This window comes from Acinonyx jubatus, chromosome C2, assembly GCF_027475565.1.
Source record: "Acinonyx jubatus isolate Ajub_Pintada_27869175 chromosome C2, VMU_Ajub_asm_v1.0, whole genome shotgun sequence".
NCBI classification, from domain to species: domain Eukaryota; kingdom Metazoa; phylum Chordata; class Mammalia; order Carnivora; family Felidae; genus Acinonyx; species Acinonyx jubatus.
In genome coordinates, this window is record NC_069384.1 from 83,078,915 (window position 1) to 83,096,573 (window position 17,659).

Genomic DNA, 17,659 nt, shown 5'->3' on the forward strand with positions numbered 1-17,659 from the left:
CACAAACCATAAAATTCATTCCTTTAAAGAGTACAATTTAGTGGTTTTTAGTGTATTCACAGAGTTGTACAATCATGACTACTATCTAATTACAGAACATTTTCATCATCCCTAAAAGGAATCCCATATTCATTAGCAGACACTTCCTTTTTACCCCTTCTTCCAGACCCTGGCAACTACTAATGTGCTTTTTGTCTCTATGAATTCCATTAATCTGGATATTTCATATAAATGGAACATGTGACCATTTATGACTAGCTTCTTTTACTAGGCATAACCTTTCCAAGATTCATACATGTTGTAGCATATAAGTATTTCATTCCTTTTAATGGCCAAATAACATTCCATTATAGGGAGATGACGCATTGTTTAATCCATGCATCAGCTGATGGAATTTGAATGTTTCCACCTTTTGGCTATTTAGCAAAAATGCTACTAAGTTTTTGTGTGAACATGTGTTCAGTTCTCTTGGGTGTATAACTAGCAGTGAATGGGTTATACAGTTACCTTTATTACTCTATGTTCTGTGAGAAACTGTCAAACTCTTTTCTAAAGTGTTTGTGCCATTTATATTCTCACCAGCAATGAAGGTGCCAGTTTCTCCACATCCTTGGGATTCCCCTATATTTTTTTTAGTAAACTTCTCTTTTTAATGTATTAATTTGAATGGTCTTTGTAGCCAGAAATACCCTGATTGTAATAGGTTCAAAGAGAAGACTTGAATTTTAGCAGGTTAAAAGTCATTTTATAACCAAAGAATGTGGAAGACAACACATACTGTAACAGAACTGCAGAATGTCTATAATTTTTTTTATAAATTACTAATGCAAAAATGAAGCCTTAAATCTTTCATATGTATATCTTCTATTTTTATATATTTTAGAAATCTCCACTCACCAAAGCAAATTCATCTACATGAATTCTGGTTTTTTCTATTTCTCCACCTACACAATTAGGAAGAATTGATGATTCAGCTCCTTTAGCAAATAAAAACTTCTCACCTAAAGAGAAAAATCAGTTATCAGACTCTTAATATTAGATAAATAAAAATTCATAAAAATTTAGACAGGTTACCTGAAGGTGCCTGAACAATCACACTCATTCTCCTACGATCTGAGTCAAATTCGAGAATATGAAGCAGTTTGTACCTAAGGAAAAAAAAAATAAGATAAAAAGTCTACTTTTTTTGAATAGTAAGTGAATCTTTGACAAGAACCCCTATAAAAGATAAAATGGTTGATTTAGAATAAGAAATTAATCTCAAGTACATTTTCAAGATGATGGGTTATGAATCACTAATAATAACACAAGATAGAAACAGAAGGAACTGACATTTATTGAGTACTTACCAAATGCCATGTACTTTACCTACCTTATGTCATTTAATACCCATGAGAACCAAAGAAGGTAGGTCTTATCTCATTTTACAGATGAGGACTATTAAACTCAGAAAGATTAAGTAATTTTCCTAAAGTCAAATAAGTTTGTGAGTGGCACAGCAAGGATTGGAATCCAGATCTGCCCAGCTCCACGTTTTTCTAAAAAAGGTAATTGATTCTCAACCCTTTTCTCTGCCCAAACACACCTGAGAAATACAACACACTGACATTAGTAACAGAGGATCATTACAGCAGTGATTCTGAACCTAGAACAGTGTACGTGTGTACAGGTAGGGAAACAAATGCCTTTATAGGGAGCAGTAAAAGAATTTGTGTGGATGGGTCAGGTGTGGCTTGAAGTTTTTGGGATGGATTTATATAATGATGTTTATATGAAATGTTTTGTACATCTCAAAGAAAAACACTGAGTGGGATGATGGTTTGTAAGTTGATGAAATGAGCTACATAGGCTTCTACATGAAATTAGCCAAAAAATGGCTCTATTTTAGTTTGGAAAACCATAGTTTGGCAAGGGACAGCTACAGTTGAGATATAATTGGAATTAATAAAACAATGAAAGATATGACTAGAACAGGAATGGACTAATTTATAAAGCAGTGTAAATATAAGGAAGGTTTTCTTTATTCAGTAAGAACTTATGGAACTCATTACCCCAGGAGTGTATAAAAATAAACATATGAGTAAATTCAAGAACCATTAAGCTAAAATACAAATGAAAGATTCACAGTAGAATGTTATTATTACTGTGAAAAAGTACAATGGAGTATTAACATCATTCTAGAGCAGGGGTCAGTAAACTTTTTCTGTAAAGGTCCAGACAGTACATATTTTAGGCTTTGCAGGCTATATATGGTTTCTGTTGCATTTTTTTTTTTAAAAACAACAATCCTTTAAAAGTGTAATATAGCTTGTAGACTGTACAAACCAAGCCATAGACCAGATATGGCCTATGGGCCACAGTTTACAGATTCCTATTCTATACTAAACACACAGAAGATTACAATATAGAAAAAAAATTACCGTTCCAGTTTTCCAAGTGTTTTAACTTCCATAGTTTCTTCAAAATTGCCAATAAATACAATGCCAATTCTAGGGATTAAAAGAGAAGAAATATAGGATTAAAAAAATTTTTTTCAAATGTTTATTTATTTTTGAGTGAAAGAGCACATGAGAGCAGGGTGGGGGCAGAGAGAGGGGGACAGAATATCTGAAGTGGGCTCTGTGCTGACAGCAGAGCCCGATGTGGGGGGCTTGAACTCATGAACCATGAGACCATAACCTGAGCCTAAGTCAGATGCTTAACTGACTGAGCCACCCAGGAACCCTAAGAAATGTAAGATTTAGAGACGCTATTTCATGTTTCACAATATGTCATTATAACTTAGCCTGAATAAAAACATTTAAAATACACATTTAAGATGCATTTAAAAATATTTCTTTGAGGGGCACCTGGGTGGCTCAGTTAAGTGTCTAACTCTTGATTTCGGCTCAGGTCATGATCTCATGGTTCTTTGTGAGATGGAGCCCCAGTTGGGCTCTGCACTGACAGCATGGAGCCTGCTTGGGATTCTCTCTCTTCCTCTCTCTGCCCCTTCCCTGCTTGCATGTGCTCTCTTTCTCTCTGAAAAATAAATAAAAAAAATTAATTTGAATATGGCATTATTTTTAAGAACTTGAAGGATCAGAGTAGGTCCAAAACAATACATTCACAAGTATTTCTCATAAATTATATTATTCATATTTCACAGTAACCAGATTTTTAAAAATCTCTTCAAAATATGATTCAATGCAAGCTTGTCAACAAAATTAATGACACATATAAAATTGTCCTTTATGTGTTTATGAATTCTACCTTTATGCATTTATGAATTTTGTCTGACAATTTAAAATAACTTTCTAGTATTTGTAGTTGTTTATTTAAAAGATGTTTTTCTGAAGATTTGAAAATTAGACTAAACTATACCTTGCAGCAGCTTCCACTAGAGCTTTTTCATCTGGTGAAGATGCATAGTACTCCAACTGGGAGGGTGCAAGGTTGGATTGCCAGGGACCATCACCAATGCCATCAGTCTGAACGTTGCTAATCTGTACAGTGTGACAGAGACTGACTGCTTTAAAGAAGAGATCATGTTCTTTAATCTGTAGAAAAATAATATTCACAATAAAAATACCATCCCCAAACAACATTTAGAAAACCATAAGCAGAATTCTAAAAAATGTCAATAAATACTGTTAATAATTGGTTATCTTAGATTTACAACAAGAGTGCTATAATCTTGAACTGCCTGAATACTAGCTGGTTGCTTCTGACTCCAAAAAGTAAAATGTTACATTTGCTTATGACCTTTCAACATAAGAGTATCTTTTGGGAGGCACCGCCAAATTGTAAGACCTCTTAAAAAGTGAGGTCTCAAGAAGCATTAAATAAATGTAAGCTCTATTTCTTAGCAAAAGTCTCTTTACTTCTTTACTTCAAGGCATAGGGTTCTTCTTAACTTAGTCTCATTTACCCAGAGAACTAAGGCAGACACACATTAATTGACAAGTTAAACTGGGTTATAACCACAAATTCTCCGTGTTGAATCAAAGGATATACATTTCAAATATATATTTTTTGTCCCACTAACACTTAAACTTTTTCTCCTTCAATCAATCGAGCAACTACCAGAGAGAATTATTTCAAACGAAATTCCAATTTATTAATTTAAAAGTTACTTACTAGTTCAGTTTCATTTTCAGGACTGGTCCTAAAAGAAGAACTAGTTGTAAGATGGGATAAGTTGTTAAGATGGGATAAACTATTAAGATAAGATAAGTTTCCGTCTGAAGAGTCTGGTGTTGGTCCTTCAGAGACAAGTCTACCATTGATTTCTTGGTATTTTATGCCATTAATTGAACACTCCCGAAACTGCATCTCATTTTCTGTCAATGTGCCAGTTTTATCTGTAAACACATATTCCACCTAGAGATGAAAGATAAAAGAAAAAAAAAACTTTTGTGTTTATGGTCCTATGTTAAACAAAAAAACCTTGTCGCCCATCTCCTAAAGTCAAGCTTACCTATTAACATTGGCATACTGATGCTGAGATTCCTTTAATCCAAGCACAATAATTAAAGATACCCAGAAACAAAACAGGGTAACATAAAATAATTTCAGTCTATATACACATACACTTTGAAGTTTGTGGCATTTTTACATGCATGTTCATCTGTAGAGCTGGCTGATAATGTGGTATTAATAGTTCTTTTTCCTCTCCTGGATAAGGTATTTTGAAGTAGTAGGATTAAGAATGATCTTTGAGCAAGGGTGGAAGGGATGCTTAATAACCTAGAATGTGAAAGGGTATGTGGTCCAGAAGAAATGGTACAGAGCTGGGAACAGGAACACAAAGTCATAGCAACACAAGAAGTCAGAGATAGAAAGTTATCTAAAATAGACAGATGGGGGAAATTGAAACCAAGGGTAGGAGACAAACTCAGGGAAAAGGAAAAAGTTTAAGTGAAAATATTTTATTTTTTAATTTTTTAATTTTTTAATTTTTATTTATTTTTAAAAAAATTTTTTAATGTTTATTTATTTTAGAGAGAGACAGAGCTGGGGAGGAACAGAGAGGGAGACACAGAATCCAAAACAGGCTCCAGGCTCTGAGCTGTCAGCACAGGGCCCGATGCGGGGCTCAAACTCACAAACCGCGAGATCATGACCTGAGCCGAAGCCAGACGCTCAAGCGACTGAGCCACCCAGGCGCCCCTAAATGAAAATATTTTAAAAAGGTAAGACAAATAATTGTATTACTCTTGGAGACTAATTTTGGAAAATTAACCCTAAAAGAAGGTAGGTCCAAAAAGAGAAGACTGAAATAGTTAAATCTTGATACAAACTAGGATCACGGTGAGGATTTAATTAATGCAATGATGATTTGAGAAAGTCATCATTTAAAAAGCGAGGTAGACATCATAAGGAAAAACAATAACCACAGACCAATATCCCTTATGAACATAAACACAAACCAAATCTAGAACAATATAAAAAATACACACCATGAACATGTGGGATTCATCCCTGGAATGCAAAACTGGTTCAACATCAATTAATCAATGAAACCCACCATAATAATAAGTTGGCACTTGTTCTTTATTCTATTATTAAAATGATCATCTCAACAGATGCAGAAAAAGCATTTAACAGAATCCAATACCCTTTCATGATAAAAACATTCAACAAATTAGGGACAGGCTATTTCCTCAACCTGATAAAATACGTCTACAAAACCCCATAATTAGCATTTGATGAAGGAAGACTGAATGCTTTCCCTTAAACTAAGTTCAGGAATAAAGCAAAAATGTCTGTTCTTGCCACTTTTATTCTATGATACAAAATATATCAGCAAACAGAACTAATACTCCAAAAGTGATTAGAATAGACAGAGATCTGTCAGTCATGGAGGACTTTTTAGAATTAAAAGATTAGATAGAGGGGCCCCTGGGTGGCTCAGCTGGTTGAGCGTCTGGCTTCGGCTCAGGTCATGATCTCGCAGTTTGTGAGTTTGAGTCCCACATCGGGCTCTGTGCTGACAGGTCAGAGCCTGGAGCCTATTTCGAAGGAGCGCTCTCTCCTTCGAAATAAATAAAAAAAAAAACAAAACATTTTGAGAAAAAAAAAAGATTAGATAGAGATGAATAAAATAAATCAATTTTGATTTTGATTTTTTTTTTTAATTTTTTTTTTCAATGTTTATTTATTTTTGGGACAGAGAGAGATAGAGCATGAACGGGGGAGGGGCAGAGAGAGAGGGAGACACAGAATCGGAAACAGGCTCCAGGCTCTGAGCCATCAGCCCAGAGCCTGACGCAGGGCTCGAACTCCCGGACCGCGAGATCGTGACCTGGCTGAAGTCGGACGCTTAACCGACTGCGCCACCCAGGCGCCCCTCAATTTTGATTTTTAAAAATTTGTATAAAATCAAGAAGTTTTAACTTTAGTGATAAAGAGGGCACTGTACACCACCCTAAGAGTAGTTTCTTTAACAGTATGGAAATTTAAGGACATAGGAGAGTGTGAAATAAAGTAGATTTCACTGGTATAAAAATAGGTAAAGGAATATAGGCAATAAACATATTATGAAATACTTGCAGGCTTAAAAGTAAAAAGAAAGGCTGAGATGAATTAGAAATTTTACAAAGTTATCACTTAAAGTTTATTAAAAAGAAAACAGATATGGATATGCACAGTGTGAAGTTTCAGAAAAACAACATTCTAACATGAAGGAAAGAGGAAGAGAAGAAAATTGGGATAGAAAAGGTCAAAGGAAAGAAAAAATGGGAAAAAATGTGTTTGGAAAAGTAAAAGCAGGCTCTGTTTTTAGGTCCTGAATATGTGATACATAATTAAAGAAATGTGACATAAATTAATATTTAGCATAAGTTACTACAGCCTCCTAAATGTTAAAAATAAATGGATCAACTTCTGGTTAAAAATGGCAGGCTGAGCAAGTACAATTATCTCTGCTCCTCTTGAAACTTCACTTAAGTAAGAATAGAGGAATAAAAAAAGAACAAAAATAATGGTAGATGAGACAACATGAGAAGGGAGATATAACAAGTTTGGAAGATGGAAAGGAGCTGAATGAGTGGCAAGTGACTTAAGAGAACATAGAATATGAAACCTAAGCAATGGGGGCAATCCTTTCCCAGAAACTCGCAGAAAATGGAGGTATCAGGAACAGTCTGGAACCTGAAATCACCTCATAATTTGCAAACCTGAGATTGCCTTACATCTATCCGAGCAACAGCTGGAAGGTTTATTGTCTAAGGAGGAGCTTGAACCAGAGAGAATCTGAACCCTGTGGAAAGCTGAAAACAGGTGTGAGGCAGCTAAAAACAGGAGTGCAGCAGTACACTAAAAACAGAGATTTCTACTGGATGGCCCTAACAATCACAAGCAGCAGAAATACTAACTGGAGTAATTCTCTCTGGGGAAACTGAGAAACGACCAACACTGATGTCTGGGGATGTGCCAAAAAATAGCTGGGCTGCTAGGGTTTTCTATGGAAAACTTTTAAGCTTGTAAAGAAAACCAAAGATTAGCATTCATTTAAGGATCACTCCTTAAAAGAAAGGTAGAGTCTAAGACAAATTAGACAGTTTGCTACAACAAGGTCATGAAAACATGAACTTATAACAATATGGCTGATACATAAGGGAACAATTTGAACATAACGTGCACTTTGTATTTGGTTATGCACAATTTCCTTTGTGAGAAACACCAGCAAACTGCCAAGCCCAGAAGGAACACGTGAAATGTGCAAGCCTCAAACAGGTACCAGTTACCTCAGGTCACCATGGGTGTTATAAGCCACACCCATCCACTTCTGTTTTCAGATAACCTTCCTTTCTATACTTTACAATGACACACAGGTAGCAATACTTCGATGATGGTCACTTCTACAAGAAACCTTCTGGTCTATTTCAAGATAAAATGCCACATACACTACAGTACTTATGCATTTCTTAACAATCTATTTTAAATGTGTCATTGACAAAGTTTTTGTTGTACTCCTAATCCCATTAGTCCTGTGGCTTTTACTAAGTAATTTTAAGTAGCACAATAAGTTTTAGGAATGCATATGCTATATTGTAGTAGAACAGACTACTGAGAAAGGAACTAGGGGCAAAGAGAAAATGCAAGGAGCACAAGACTAAATAGCCATCATTAATATCTTCAGAGAGCTAAAAGAATAGATTATATTCAAGGTAAGGAATATGATGCAATTAAAAAAGATTATTCAAATATACTAGAATATTAGAAATTAAAAATATTATAACAGAAATAAAAGAAATTAAAAGATAGGTAGAAAGATAGAGTTGACAAATTCTTCCAGAATTATAAAAACAAACAAGTAAAGGAAAACTGAAAGTCAAAGAAAGAGAATTAGAGAACCAAGATAAATGGTCTGATATCTAAATACTAAATTAAAAAAGACATGTTATCAAAGAAATTATGTAAGAAAATTTCTAGAATTGAAGTACATGTATTTCCAGACTGAAAGGGCTCACAGAGCTCACTGTCCAATGAAAGCATAAAAAAAAAAAAAAAAGACTGACACCAAGGTACCACATCATGAAATTTCAGAATCATCACATTAAGAGAAGATCCTAAAGACTTCCAGAGATAAAATAACAGATCACACACAAAGAACTCGGAATCAGAATGGCATCGCATTTCTTAACAGCAACATTGGAAGCCAGAAAAAAATGGAGAAATGCTTTTAAAATATGGAAGAATGATAATTTCCAACCTGGGATGCATTATACAACTAAATTACTAATCAAGTGTAAAAAAGGAATAAAGAATTTTCACACATCCAAAGTCTCAAAATATTCTCCTCTCATGCATCCTTTTTCAGGAAGTTATTAGAAGATGTGTTCCACCAAAATGAGAGAAAAAGACACATGTGGGGTGACATGGGATCCAGGAGACAGGAGATCCAAAACAGGAGAGAGGCAAAGGAATTTCTAGAGTAATGGTAAAGGGAAGTCCTGGGTGACAGCTAAGAAGCAGGCCCAGAAATAAGTCCAAATTGAAGCAGAAAGACAAAAGTCTTCAAAAAAGCTGCCACCATAAAAAGAAAGAGAAAGGAAATCCTAGATTACTTGAAATGTTTGAGTATGTAGAGAGATATTTCAAATATTAATCAGAGACTTGTTTGTGGCATACAGAAATTAAGCAAATGAAAAAACAGAGCAATGAACTCTAGGGAAAATAACATATAAAAAAGAAAGTGTAATTATAGTATCATAGGATACACATAAAGAACTAGGAATTAGTAAACAATACTAAGAGTCGACATAATGTCAATAACATTTACTGAATCCCTAATTGTGATATAACAATATTAGAGGGCTATAGGGAGGCAAAGTGGGTATGTATCTGAGTATGTGTGTATAAACAGCAGCATAAGAGTATATCTTTATATTCGTAATAAATAATGTCTAAAATTTAAAAATCAAGAAAGAACACTATATACAGTAGTGCTAAATAATGGGAAAAACGATTTCAGATTTAAAAATGAGAAACAAGAGTTAGGTGTGGAGCAAAGTAGGGCTATTTTTTGGTATAAGCCTCATAGTATTTTTCTTTGTATATGTATTGTTTTGATAAAAATAAAATATTAGCAAAACAAAATAAAACGATCTTTTTTACCTGTCCAAGCTCTTCATTCAGATCAGAAGTATTGACTTGAGCTTTCTGGTCTGATTCTTCATGATAGAGATCAAGATCCCAGCCAATAAAAAATGATCCAAGAAATTTTTGCATTTCGACTGTCACATATAATGAAATTGGAATGATGAAATTGTAGAGTACCAAAAAGGCAAGGAAGTCTGAAATGAATCTCAGAATCTAGGCAAAAAAATGATTGATACAAGAATACATATGAGAATTTCCTCAGTATGACCAGAGAAAAATTATCAGAAAGTTTCATGTCTAAACAGACCATCAACTATATTCTGAAGCAGAAGTTTCATGAATTGAAATTCATTTGTTGAATCATTTTTTTAATACATTTCTTTTGGTTGTTTTATTGCTCATTAGAATCTTGAACAAAACGAAAAAAGAAAAGGTTAAATTCAAACTACTTGTTACTTTTTAGAAGCTACCAAAAGGCCTGATGTGACTCAAATAACCTTTAGCAAAATATTTAATTAATAATCCCTGAAGTATACTTACTCTTCTACTTCTACCTTTCAAAATCAAAGATAACTAAAAATTGACTATAATTTAAAATTTATTTAAAAATTGGTAGACTAGAACTGCTGTAAATTAAAACTCTTACTTACAGATGATATGGTAATAGCCTACTTCAATGGCACAGCAGTTATCACATTTTGACATGCATTCTGTGAAAGGTGAAATACTAATTATGAATGATATGGAAAATATGTTCCTGTGATCTGCTTTGTGGTTTCTTGAGATCCACATCTGTCTTGCAATAGTTGTATTTTAATCTAATGTGAAATCTGGAGACAAAGTTACCAAAATTGCAGATTAAATTGTCTTGGTAGTCCATATTTATTGTTTAAAACATTATATGACAAATTTTGTATCAATACTTCATCTTATCAATGGACTGACAGTAAGACTCCTTGAATTATTCTGACAGAATTGAAAATAAGTCAACTAACTCTTTAATTCACTTACAGCATACAGTAAATAAAATAAAAAAACTGAATTTGTAGTAGTGAAGGGGAATGCCAACACAGATGATTTAAATTTTTGTGATCTCTTATAATTATTCAAGTCATGTCTTAGGAAATACAATTGCTTATGCCTTAAAATGCAAAAAGTATACCAGTATAAACATAATGGCCACTCTGACTTGCAGTGTCTTTCTGTCACCCTTCAATAGTAATGGTTTTAGGAGATCACAGTGGTCACTCCTATCAGAAGTCACTACCAAATCATCAACTGTGCCAAAGAATAGTTTCCTTTATAGCAGAGTCAAAAACACCATAAAATACCTTACTACTATTTCTTTGATGTTCTGTTTTTTGGTTATACCAAGGTTCATCCCATTTTTCTTCAGCTTGCCATGTATATTTCAAGATAGTACTGATGATGGCTTCAGAAATAAGGATTATTAGATAAATTATCAAAAATGTATTCATTGACCTGGAATGAGAAAAAAAAGCATATGAAACATATCAATTATGTGTTACTATATTCAAATGCCTGAAAATTTTATACTGGTATTAAATAAAATATAAAAATATATAAGATGTCATGTAGCTATTTAAAGGAAACAATCTTTGTATTTTAAGAAATGACCATTCAATAGAATCTGTTTACCAAGGGATAAAATAGCTAATACAGAAGATTATAAGCCTATTTGAATTGGTTATATTACTGTTCAAAATGCTTACAGTAAATGACAGTTTTGGCCAATTACTCTCACCATAAGTAGCTATTCTAAGATTTTTTACATTTTTAGCATCTAGTGTTAAGTATAAATATAACTAACATTTATATAGCATTAAAAGTTTTATAAAACTTTGTCACATCCACTAGCTTGTCAAATCTTCGTAAAACCTCTGGGAGGAGATCACACCCTTTTTAAGGATTAAGACCAAAGCCTAAATAAAAATTATCCTGTAAATTTACAAAAATCACATAAGTCAGGAATTAACTTTAGAATCCCTGTTCTTTTCTCCAGGCAAGATTGACATTACAATATTTCATGAAGCAAGCTTAATATCACATCTTTGATTCTTTAATCAGCACTAATTTCAGTTTCTGTCGGTGTTTCTTTACTAATGTTAACTATCTAGTGCTGTGATGGTTAATCTAAACTTGACTGGGCTAAGAGATGACAGCTGGTAAAACATTACTTTGGGGTGTGTCTGTGAGGGTATTTATCTATCTCTTCCAGAGATTAGTATTTGATACTACTATTTGATACTATAAATACTATATCTTCCAGAGATTAGTATTTGATAAAACAGTCTCAGTACAGAAATATGCCTTTACCAACGTAGGTGGGTATCATAACTGAGGGCCCAAATGAAATAAAAAAGGCAAAGGACGAATTTTTTTCTTTTCTTAAGTTGGGATGTCAGAGCTCCAGGTTCGTATCAGGGGCCATCCTCAGGCCTTTGGATACTGACTGCATCATACCATCGGCTTTCCTGTTTCTCCAGTTTGCAGACTGCAGACTGTGGGATTTTGTGGCCTTCACAACCACATGAGCCAACTCCTATAATAAATCTCTACGTATATTCCTACTGGTTCTGTTTCTCCGGAGAACATTAATACAAGTGCTATAAATTTCTCTCTCAGCACTGCTTTAGCTTCATCCTTCAAAATTTGATACACTGTATTTTCATTAACTTCTGGATATTAAAAAAAAAATTGTTCTTTAAAATTTTCTCTGTGACCCATAGAATATTTAAAAGTAAGAGTTCTAGCTGCTCCATGTCCTAGCCAATATTTGGAACCTTTAGATTTTTAATTTTTGTCATTCCTCTAAGTGTATATTGGTATGTATCTCTTTACAGTTTTAATTTGCATCTTTCTCATGACTAATAACATTGTACACTTTTTTGTATGTTTACTAGCCTTTTGTACATTTCTTTGTAAAAATTTCTCTGCTCCAGTCTTATATCCATTTTTTTCATTGCATTGTTTTTATTATAGACTTAGAGGAGCTTTTAATGTATCATTATATATTCTGGATACAAATCCTTTGTCAGATAAATGTTTTATGATACCATCACCCAGTTTGTGGCTTCCTTGATCGTTTCCTTAATTGTGTAGTCTAAGAAGTTTTTAATTTTGCGGAAGTAGAGCTAGCCAATTTTTTCTTTTGTGGTATTATTTATTTATCCTACAAAATATTTACCTATCCCCAGGTTGTGAAGAAATCTTCCTAAGTTTTCTTCTAAAAGTTTTATAGTTTCAGGTGCCAGGGTGGCTTAGTCACTAAGCATCCGATTTTGGCTCAGATCATGATCTCACAGTTTGCAAGTTCGAGCCCTACATAGGGCTCTGTTCGGACAGCTTGGAGCCTGGAGCCTGCTTTGGATTCTGTCTCCCTCTCTTTCTGTCCCTCCCCGGCTTGAGCTGTCTCTCTCTCAAAAATAAACAAACATTAAAAAAAATTAAAAGTTTTATAGTTTTAGCCTTTCCATTTAGGTATATGACCCACCTTCAAAAACTTTTTGGAGTATGAGGTAATATAGGAATTGAGGTTTATTATTTTTTTCCCATATGGATATCCAATTATTGTGGCATCTTTTAATGAAAAGACTATCATTTTCCTCACTGAATTTACTTGATGCTTTGGTTGAAAATCAATTGACCATATATGAATGGGTCTATTTCTCAACTCTAGTTTATTCCAATGAAATGTCTTTTTTTGCTAATACCATATTATATTTACTATAGCTTTGCATCCACTCTCTATTGTATACTTTTTATTTACAACCTGAAATTCTTTATTATTATTTTTTAAATATAATTTGTTGTCAAATTGGCTAACATAGTGTACAGTGTGCTCTTGCTTTTGTGGGCAGATTCCCGTGAGTCATCACTTACATACAACATCCAGTGCTCATCCCAACTGCCCTCCTCAATGCCCATCACTCATTTTCCCCTCTACCCCACCCCCCCATCAACCCTCAGTTTGTTCTCTGTATTTAAGAGTCTCTTATGGTTTGCCTTCCTCCCTCTCTGTTTGTAACTATTTTTTTTACCCTTCTCTTCCTCCATGGTCTTCTGTTAATTTTCTCAAGATTCACATATGAATGAAAACATATGATGTCTGCCTTTCTCTGACTTATTTCACTTAGCATAAACGTTCCATCCACATTGCTGCAAATGGCAGGATTTCATTCTTTCTCATTGCCACGTAGTATTCCATTGTATATATAAACCACACCTTTATCCATTCATCAGTTGACAGACATTTAGGTTCTTTCCATAATAGCTATTCTTCAAAGCGCTGCTATAAACATTGGGGTACATGTGCCCCCATGAATCAGCACTCCTGTATCCCTTGGATAAATTCCTAGTAGTGCTATTGCTGGGCTATAGGGTAATTCTATTTTTAATTTTTTGAGGAACCTCCACACTGTTTTCCAGAGCAGCTGCACCAGTTTGCATCCCACCAACAGTGCAAGAGGGCTCCCGTTTCTCTACATCCGCACCAGCATCTGTGGTTTCCTGATTTGTTAATTTTAGCCACTCTGACAAGTATGAGGTGGTATCTCAGTTTGGTTTTGATTTGTCTTTCCCTGATGATGAGTTACGTTGAGCATCTTTTCATGTGTCTGTTGGGCATCTGGATGTCTTCTTTGGAATACTGTCTATTCATGTCTTCTGCCCATTTCTTCACTGGATTATTTGTTTTTTGGGTGTTGAGTTTGATAAGTTCTTTATAGATTTTGGATGCTAACCCTTTATCTGTCATTTGCAAATATCTTTTCCCATTCCATCACTTGCCTTTTAGTTTTATTGACTGTTTCCTTTGTAGTGCAGAAGCTTTTTATCTTGATGAGGTCCCAATAATTCATTTTTGCTTTTAATTCCATTGCCTTTAGAGACGTGTTGACCAAGAAATTGCTGTGGCTGAGGTCAAAGAGGTTGTTTCTTGTTTTCTCCTCTAGGGCTTTGATGGTTTCCTGTCTCACATTCAGGTCTTTCATCCATTTTGGGTTTATTTTTATGGTATAACACAGGTATCTAGTTTCATTCTTCTGCATGTTGCTGCCCAGTTCTCCCAGCACCATTTGCTAAAGAGACTGTTTTTCCATTGGATACTCTTTCTAGCTTTGTCAAAGATTAGTTGGCCATGCATTTGTGGGTCCAATTCTGGGTTATGTATTCTATTTCATTGGTCTGTGTGTCTGTTTTGGGGTCAATACCACACTGTCTTGATGATTACAGCTTTGTAATAGAGGCTAAAGTCTGGGATTGTGATGCCTCCTGCTTTAGTTTCCTTTTTCAACATTACTTTCGTTATTCTGGGTCTTTTGTGGTTCCATACAAATTTTAGGATAGTTTTTTCTAACTTTGAGAAGAATGCTAGTGCAATTTTGCTTGGGATTGCATTGAATATGTAGATTGCTTTGGGTAGTAATGACATTTTAACAATATTATTCTTCCAATCCATGAGCATGGAATGTTTTTCCATTTCTTTGTGTCTTCTTCAATTTCCTTCGTAAGTTTTCTGTAGTTTTCAGCATACAGGTCTTTTACATCTTTGGTTAGGTTTATTGCTAGGGATTTTATGGTTCTTGGTGCAACTGTAATTGGGATCGACGTCTTTTTTTTCTCTTTCTGTTGCTTCATTATTGGTGTATAGAAGTGCAACCAACTTCTGTACATTGATTTTGTATCCTGTGACTTTGCTGGATTAATGTTTCAGTTCTAGCAGCTTTTTGGTAGAGTCTTTCAGGTTTTTCATGTAGAGTATCACGTCATCTGCAAAAAGTGAAAGTCTGACTTCTTCTTTGTCAATTTTGATGCCTTTTATTTCATTTTGCTGTCTGACTGCTGATGCTAGGTCTTCCAACACTATGTTAAACAACAGTCATGAGAGTGGACATTCCTGTCGTGTTCCTGATCTCAGGGGAAAGCTCTCAGTTTTTCCCCATTGAGGATATTAGCTGTGGGCTTTTCATATATTGCTTTTATGATGTTTAGGTATGTTCCTTCTATCCCGACTTTCTTGAGGGCTTTATTAAGAAAGGATGCTGTTATTTTGTCAAATGCTTTTTCTGCATCTATTGACAGGATCATGTGGTTTTTATCTTTTCTTTTATTAATGTGATGTATCACATTGATTGATTTGTGAATACTGAACCAGCCCTGCAGCCCAGGAATGAATCTCACTTGATCATAGTGAATAATTCTTTTTATATGCTGTTGAATTCAATTTGCTAGTATCTTGTTGAGAATTTTTGTATCCATGTTCATCAGGGACATTGGCGTATAATTCTTTTTTTTTTTGCTGGGTTTCTGTCTGGTTTGGGAACAAAGGTAATGCTGGCTTCATAAAATGAGTCCGCTTTCGTTTCTGTTTTTTGGAACAGCTTGAGAAAGATAGGTATGAACTCTGCTTTAAATGGCTGGTAGAATTCCCCCTGGGAAGCCATCCAGCCCAGGACTCTAATTTGTTGGGAGATTTTTGATAACTGATTCAATTTCTTCACTAGTTATGGGTCTGTTCAAATTTTCTATCTCTTCCAATTTGAGTTTTGGTAGTGTGTGGGTGTCTAGGAATTTGTCCATTTCTTCCAGGTTGTCCAGTTTGCTGTTATATAATTTTTCATAGTATTCTCAGATAATTGTTTGTATTTCTGAGGGGTTGGTTGTGATAAGTCCAATTTGACTCGTGATTTTACCTATTTGGGTACAATATCTTTTCTTTTTGAGAAGTCTGGCTAGGGGTTTATCAATTTTATTTTTTCAAAAAAACAACTCTTAGTTTCATTGATCTGTTCTACTCTTTTTTTTTTGGATTCTATATTGTTTATTTCTGCTCTAATCTTTATTATTTCTCTTCTTCTGGCCTTGGGGTTTCTTTGCTGTTCTGCTTCTAGTTCCTTTAGGTGTGCTGTTAAATTTTGTATTTGGGATTTTTCTTATTTCTTGAGATAGGTCTGGATTGCAATGTATTTTCCTCTTAGGACTGCCTTTGCTGCATCCCAAAAGGTTTGGTCTGTCATGTTTTCATTTTCATTTGTTTCCATATATTTTTAAATTTCTTCTTTAATTGCCTGGTTGACCCATTCATTATTTAGTAGGATGTTCTTTAACTTCCATGCATTTGGAGGTTTTCCAAACTTTTTCCTGTGGTTGATTTCAAGTTTCATAGCATTGTGATCTGAAAATGTGTACAGTATGATCTCAATTCTTTTATATTTATTAAGGGCTGTTTTGTGACCTAGTATGTGATCTATCTTGGAGAATATTCCGTGTGCAGTTGAGAAGAATGTGTATTCTGCTGCTTTTGGATGAAAAGTTCTGAATACATCTGTCAAGTCCATCTGGTCCAGTGTATCATTCAGGGCCATTGCTTCTTTATTGATTTTCTGTCTACAAAATCTGTCCTCTGCTGTAAGTGGAGTATTAAAGCCCCCTGCAATTACCACATTTTTATCAATAAGGTTGCTAATGTTTGTGAATTATTTTATATATTTGGGTGCTTCCAAACTGGGTGCATAAACATTTGTAATTGTTAGCTCTTCTTTTTAAAAAAAAAATTTTTTTTCAACGTTTATTTATTTTTGGGACAGAGAGAGATAGAGCATGAACGGGGGAGGGGCAGAGAGAGAGGGAGACACAGAATCGGAAACAGGCTCCAGGCTCTGAGCCATCAGCCCAGAGCCTGACGTGGGGCTCGAACTCACGGACCGCGAGATTGTGACCTGGCTGAAGTCGGACGCTTAACCGACTGCGCCACCCAGGCGCCCCTGTAATTGTTAGCTCTTCTTGATGGATAGACCCCACAATTATGATATAAAGCCCTTCTTCATCTCATTACAACCTTTAGTTTAAAATCTAGTTTGTCTGATGTAAGTATGGGTACTCCAGCTTTGTTTTGACTTCCAGTAGCATGATAGATGGTTCTCCATCCCCTCACTTTCAATCTGAAGGTGTCCTCAGGTTTAAAACGGGTCTCTTGTAGACAGCAAATAGATGGGTCTTCTGTTTTTTAATCCATTCTGATACCGTATGTCTTTTGATTGGAGCATTTAGT

The 17,659-nt window shown here is 34.7% G+C and overlaps 1 protein-coding gene across 7 annotated transcripts in view; it reads right to left on the reverse strand.

Moving 5' to 3' along the window:
• Window positions 1-17,659, reverse strand: part of ATP11B (ATPase phospholipid transporting 11B (putative)) — a 128,469-nt gene that overhangs the window by 53,392 nt on the left and 57,418 nt on the right. For all 7 annotated transcript variants that reach the window (XM_027061356.2, XM_053221174.1, XM_053221180.1 and 4 more), the window contains 7 exons: window positions 10,920-11,070; window positions 9,604-9,801; window positions 4,120-4,362; window positions 3,364-3,539; window positions 2,421-2,489; window positions 1,075-1,148; window positions 898-1,001 (listed from right to left, as the gene is read on the reverse strand). In XM_027061356.2, coding sequence (XP_026917157.1) covers window positions 898-1,001; window positions 1,075-1,148; window positions 2,421-2,489; window positions 3,364-3,539; window positions 4,120-4,362; window positions 9,604-9,801; window positions 10,920-11,070 — 1,015 coding nt within the window. The remainder of the gene's footprint in view (window positions 1-897; window positions 1,002-1,074; window positions 1,149-2,420; window positions 2,490-3,363; window positions 3,540-4,119; window positions 4,363-9,603; window positions 9,802-10,919; window positions 11,071-17,659) is intronic.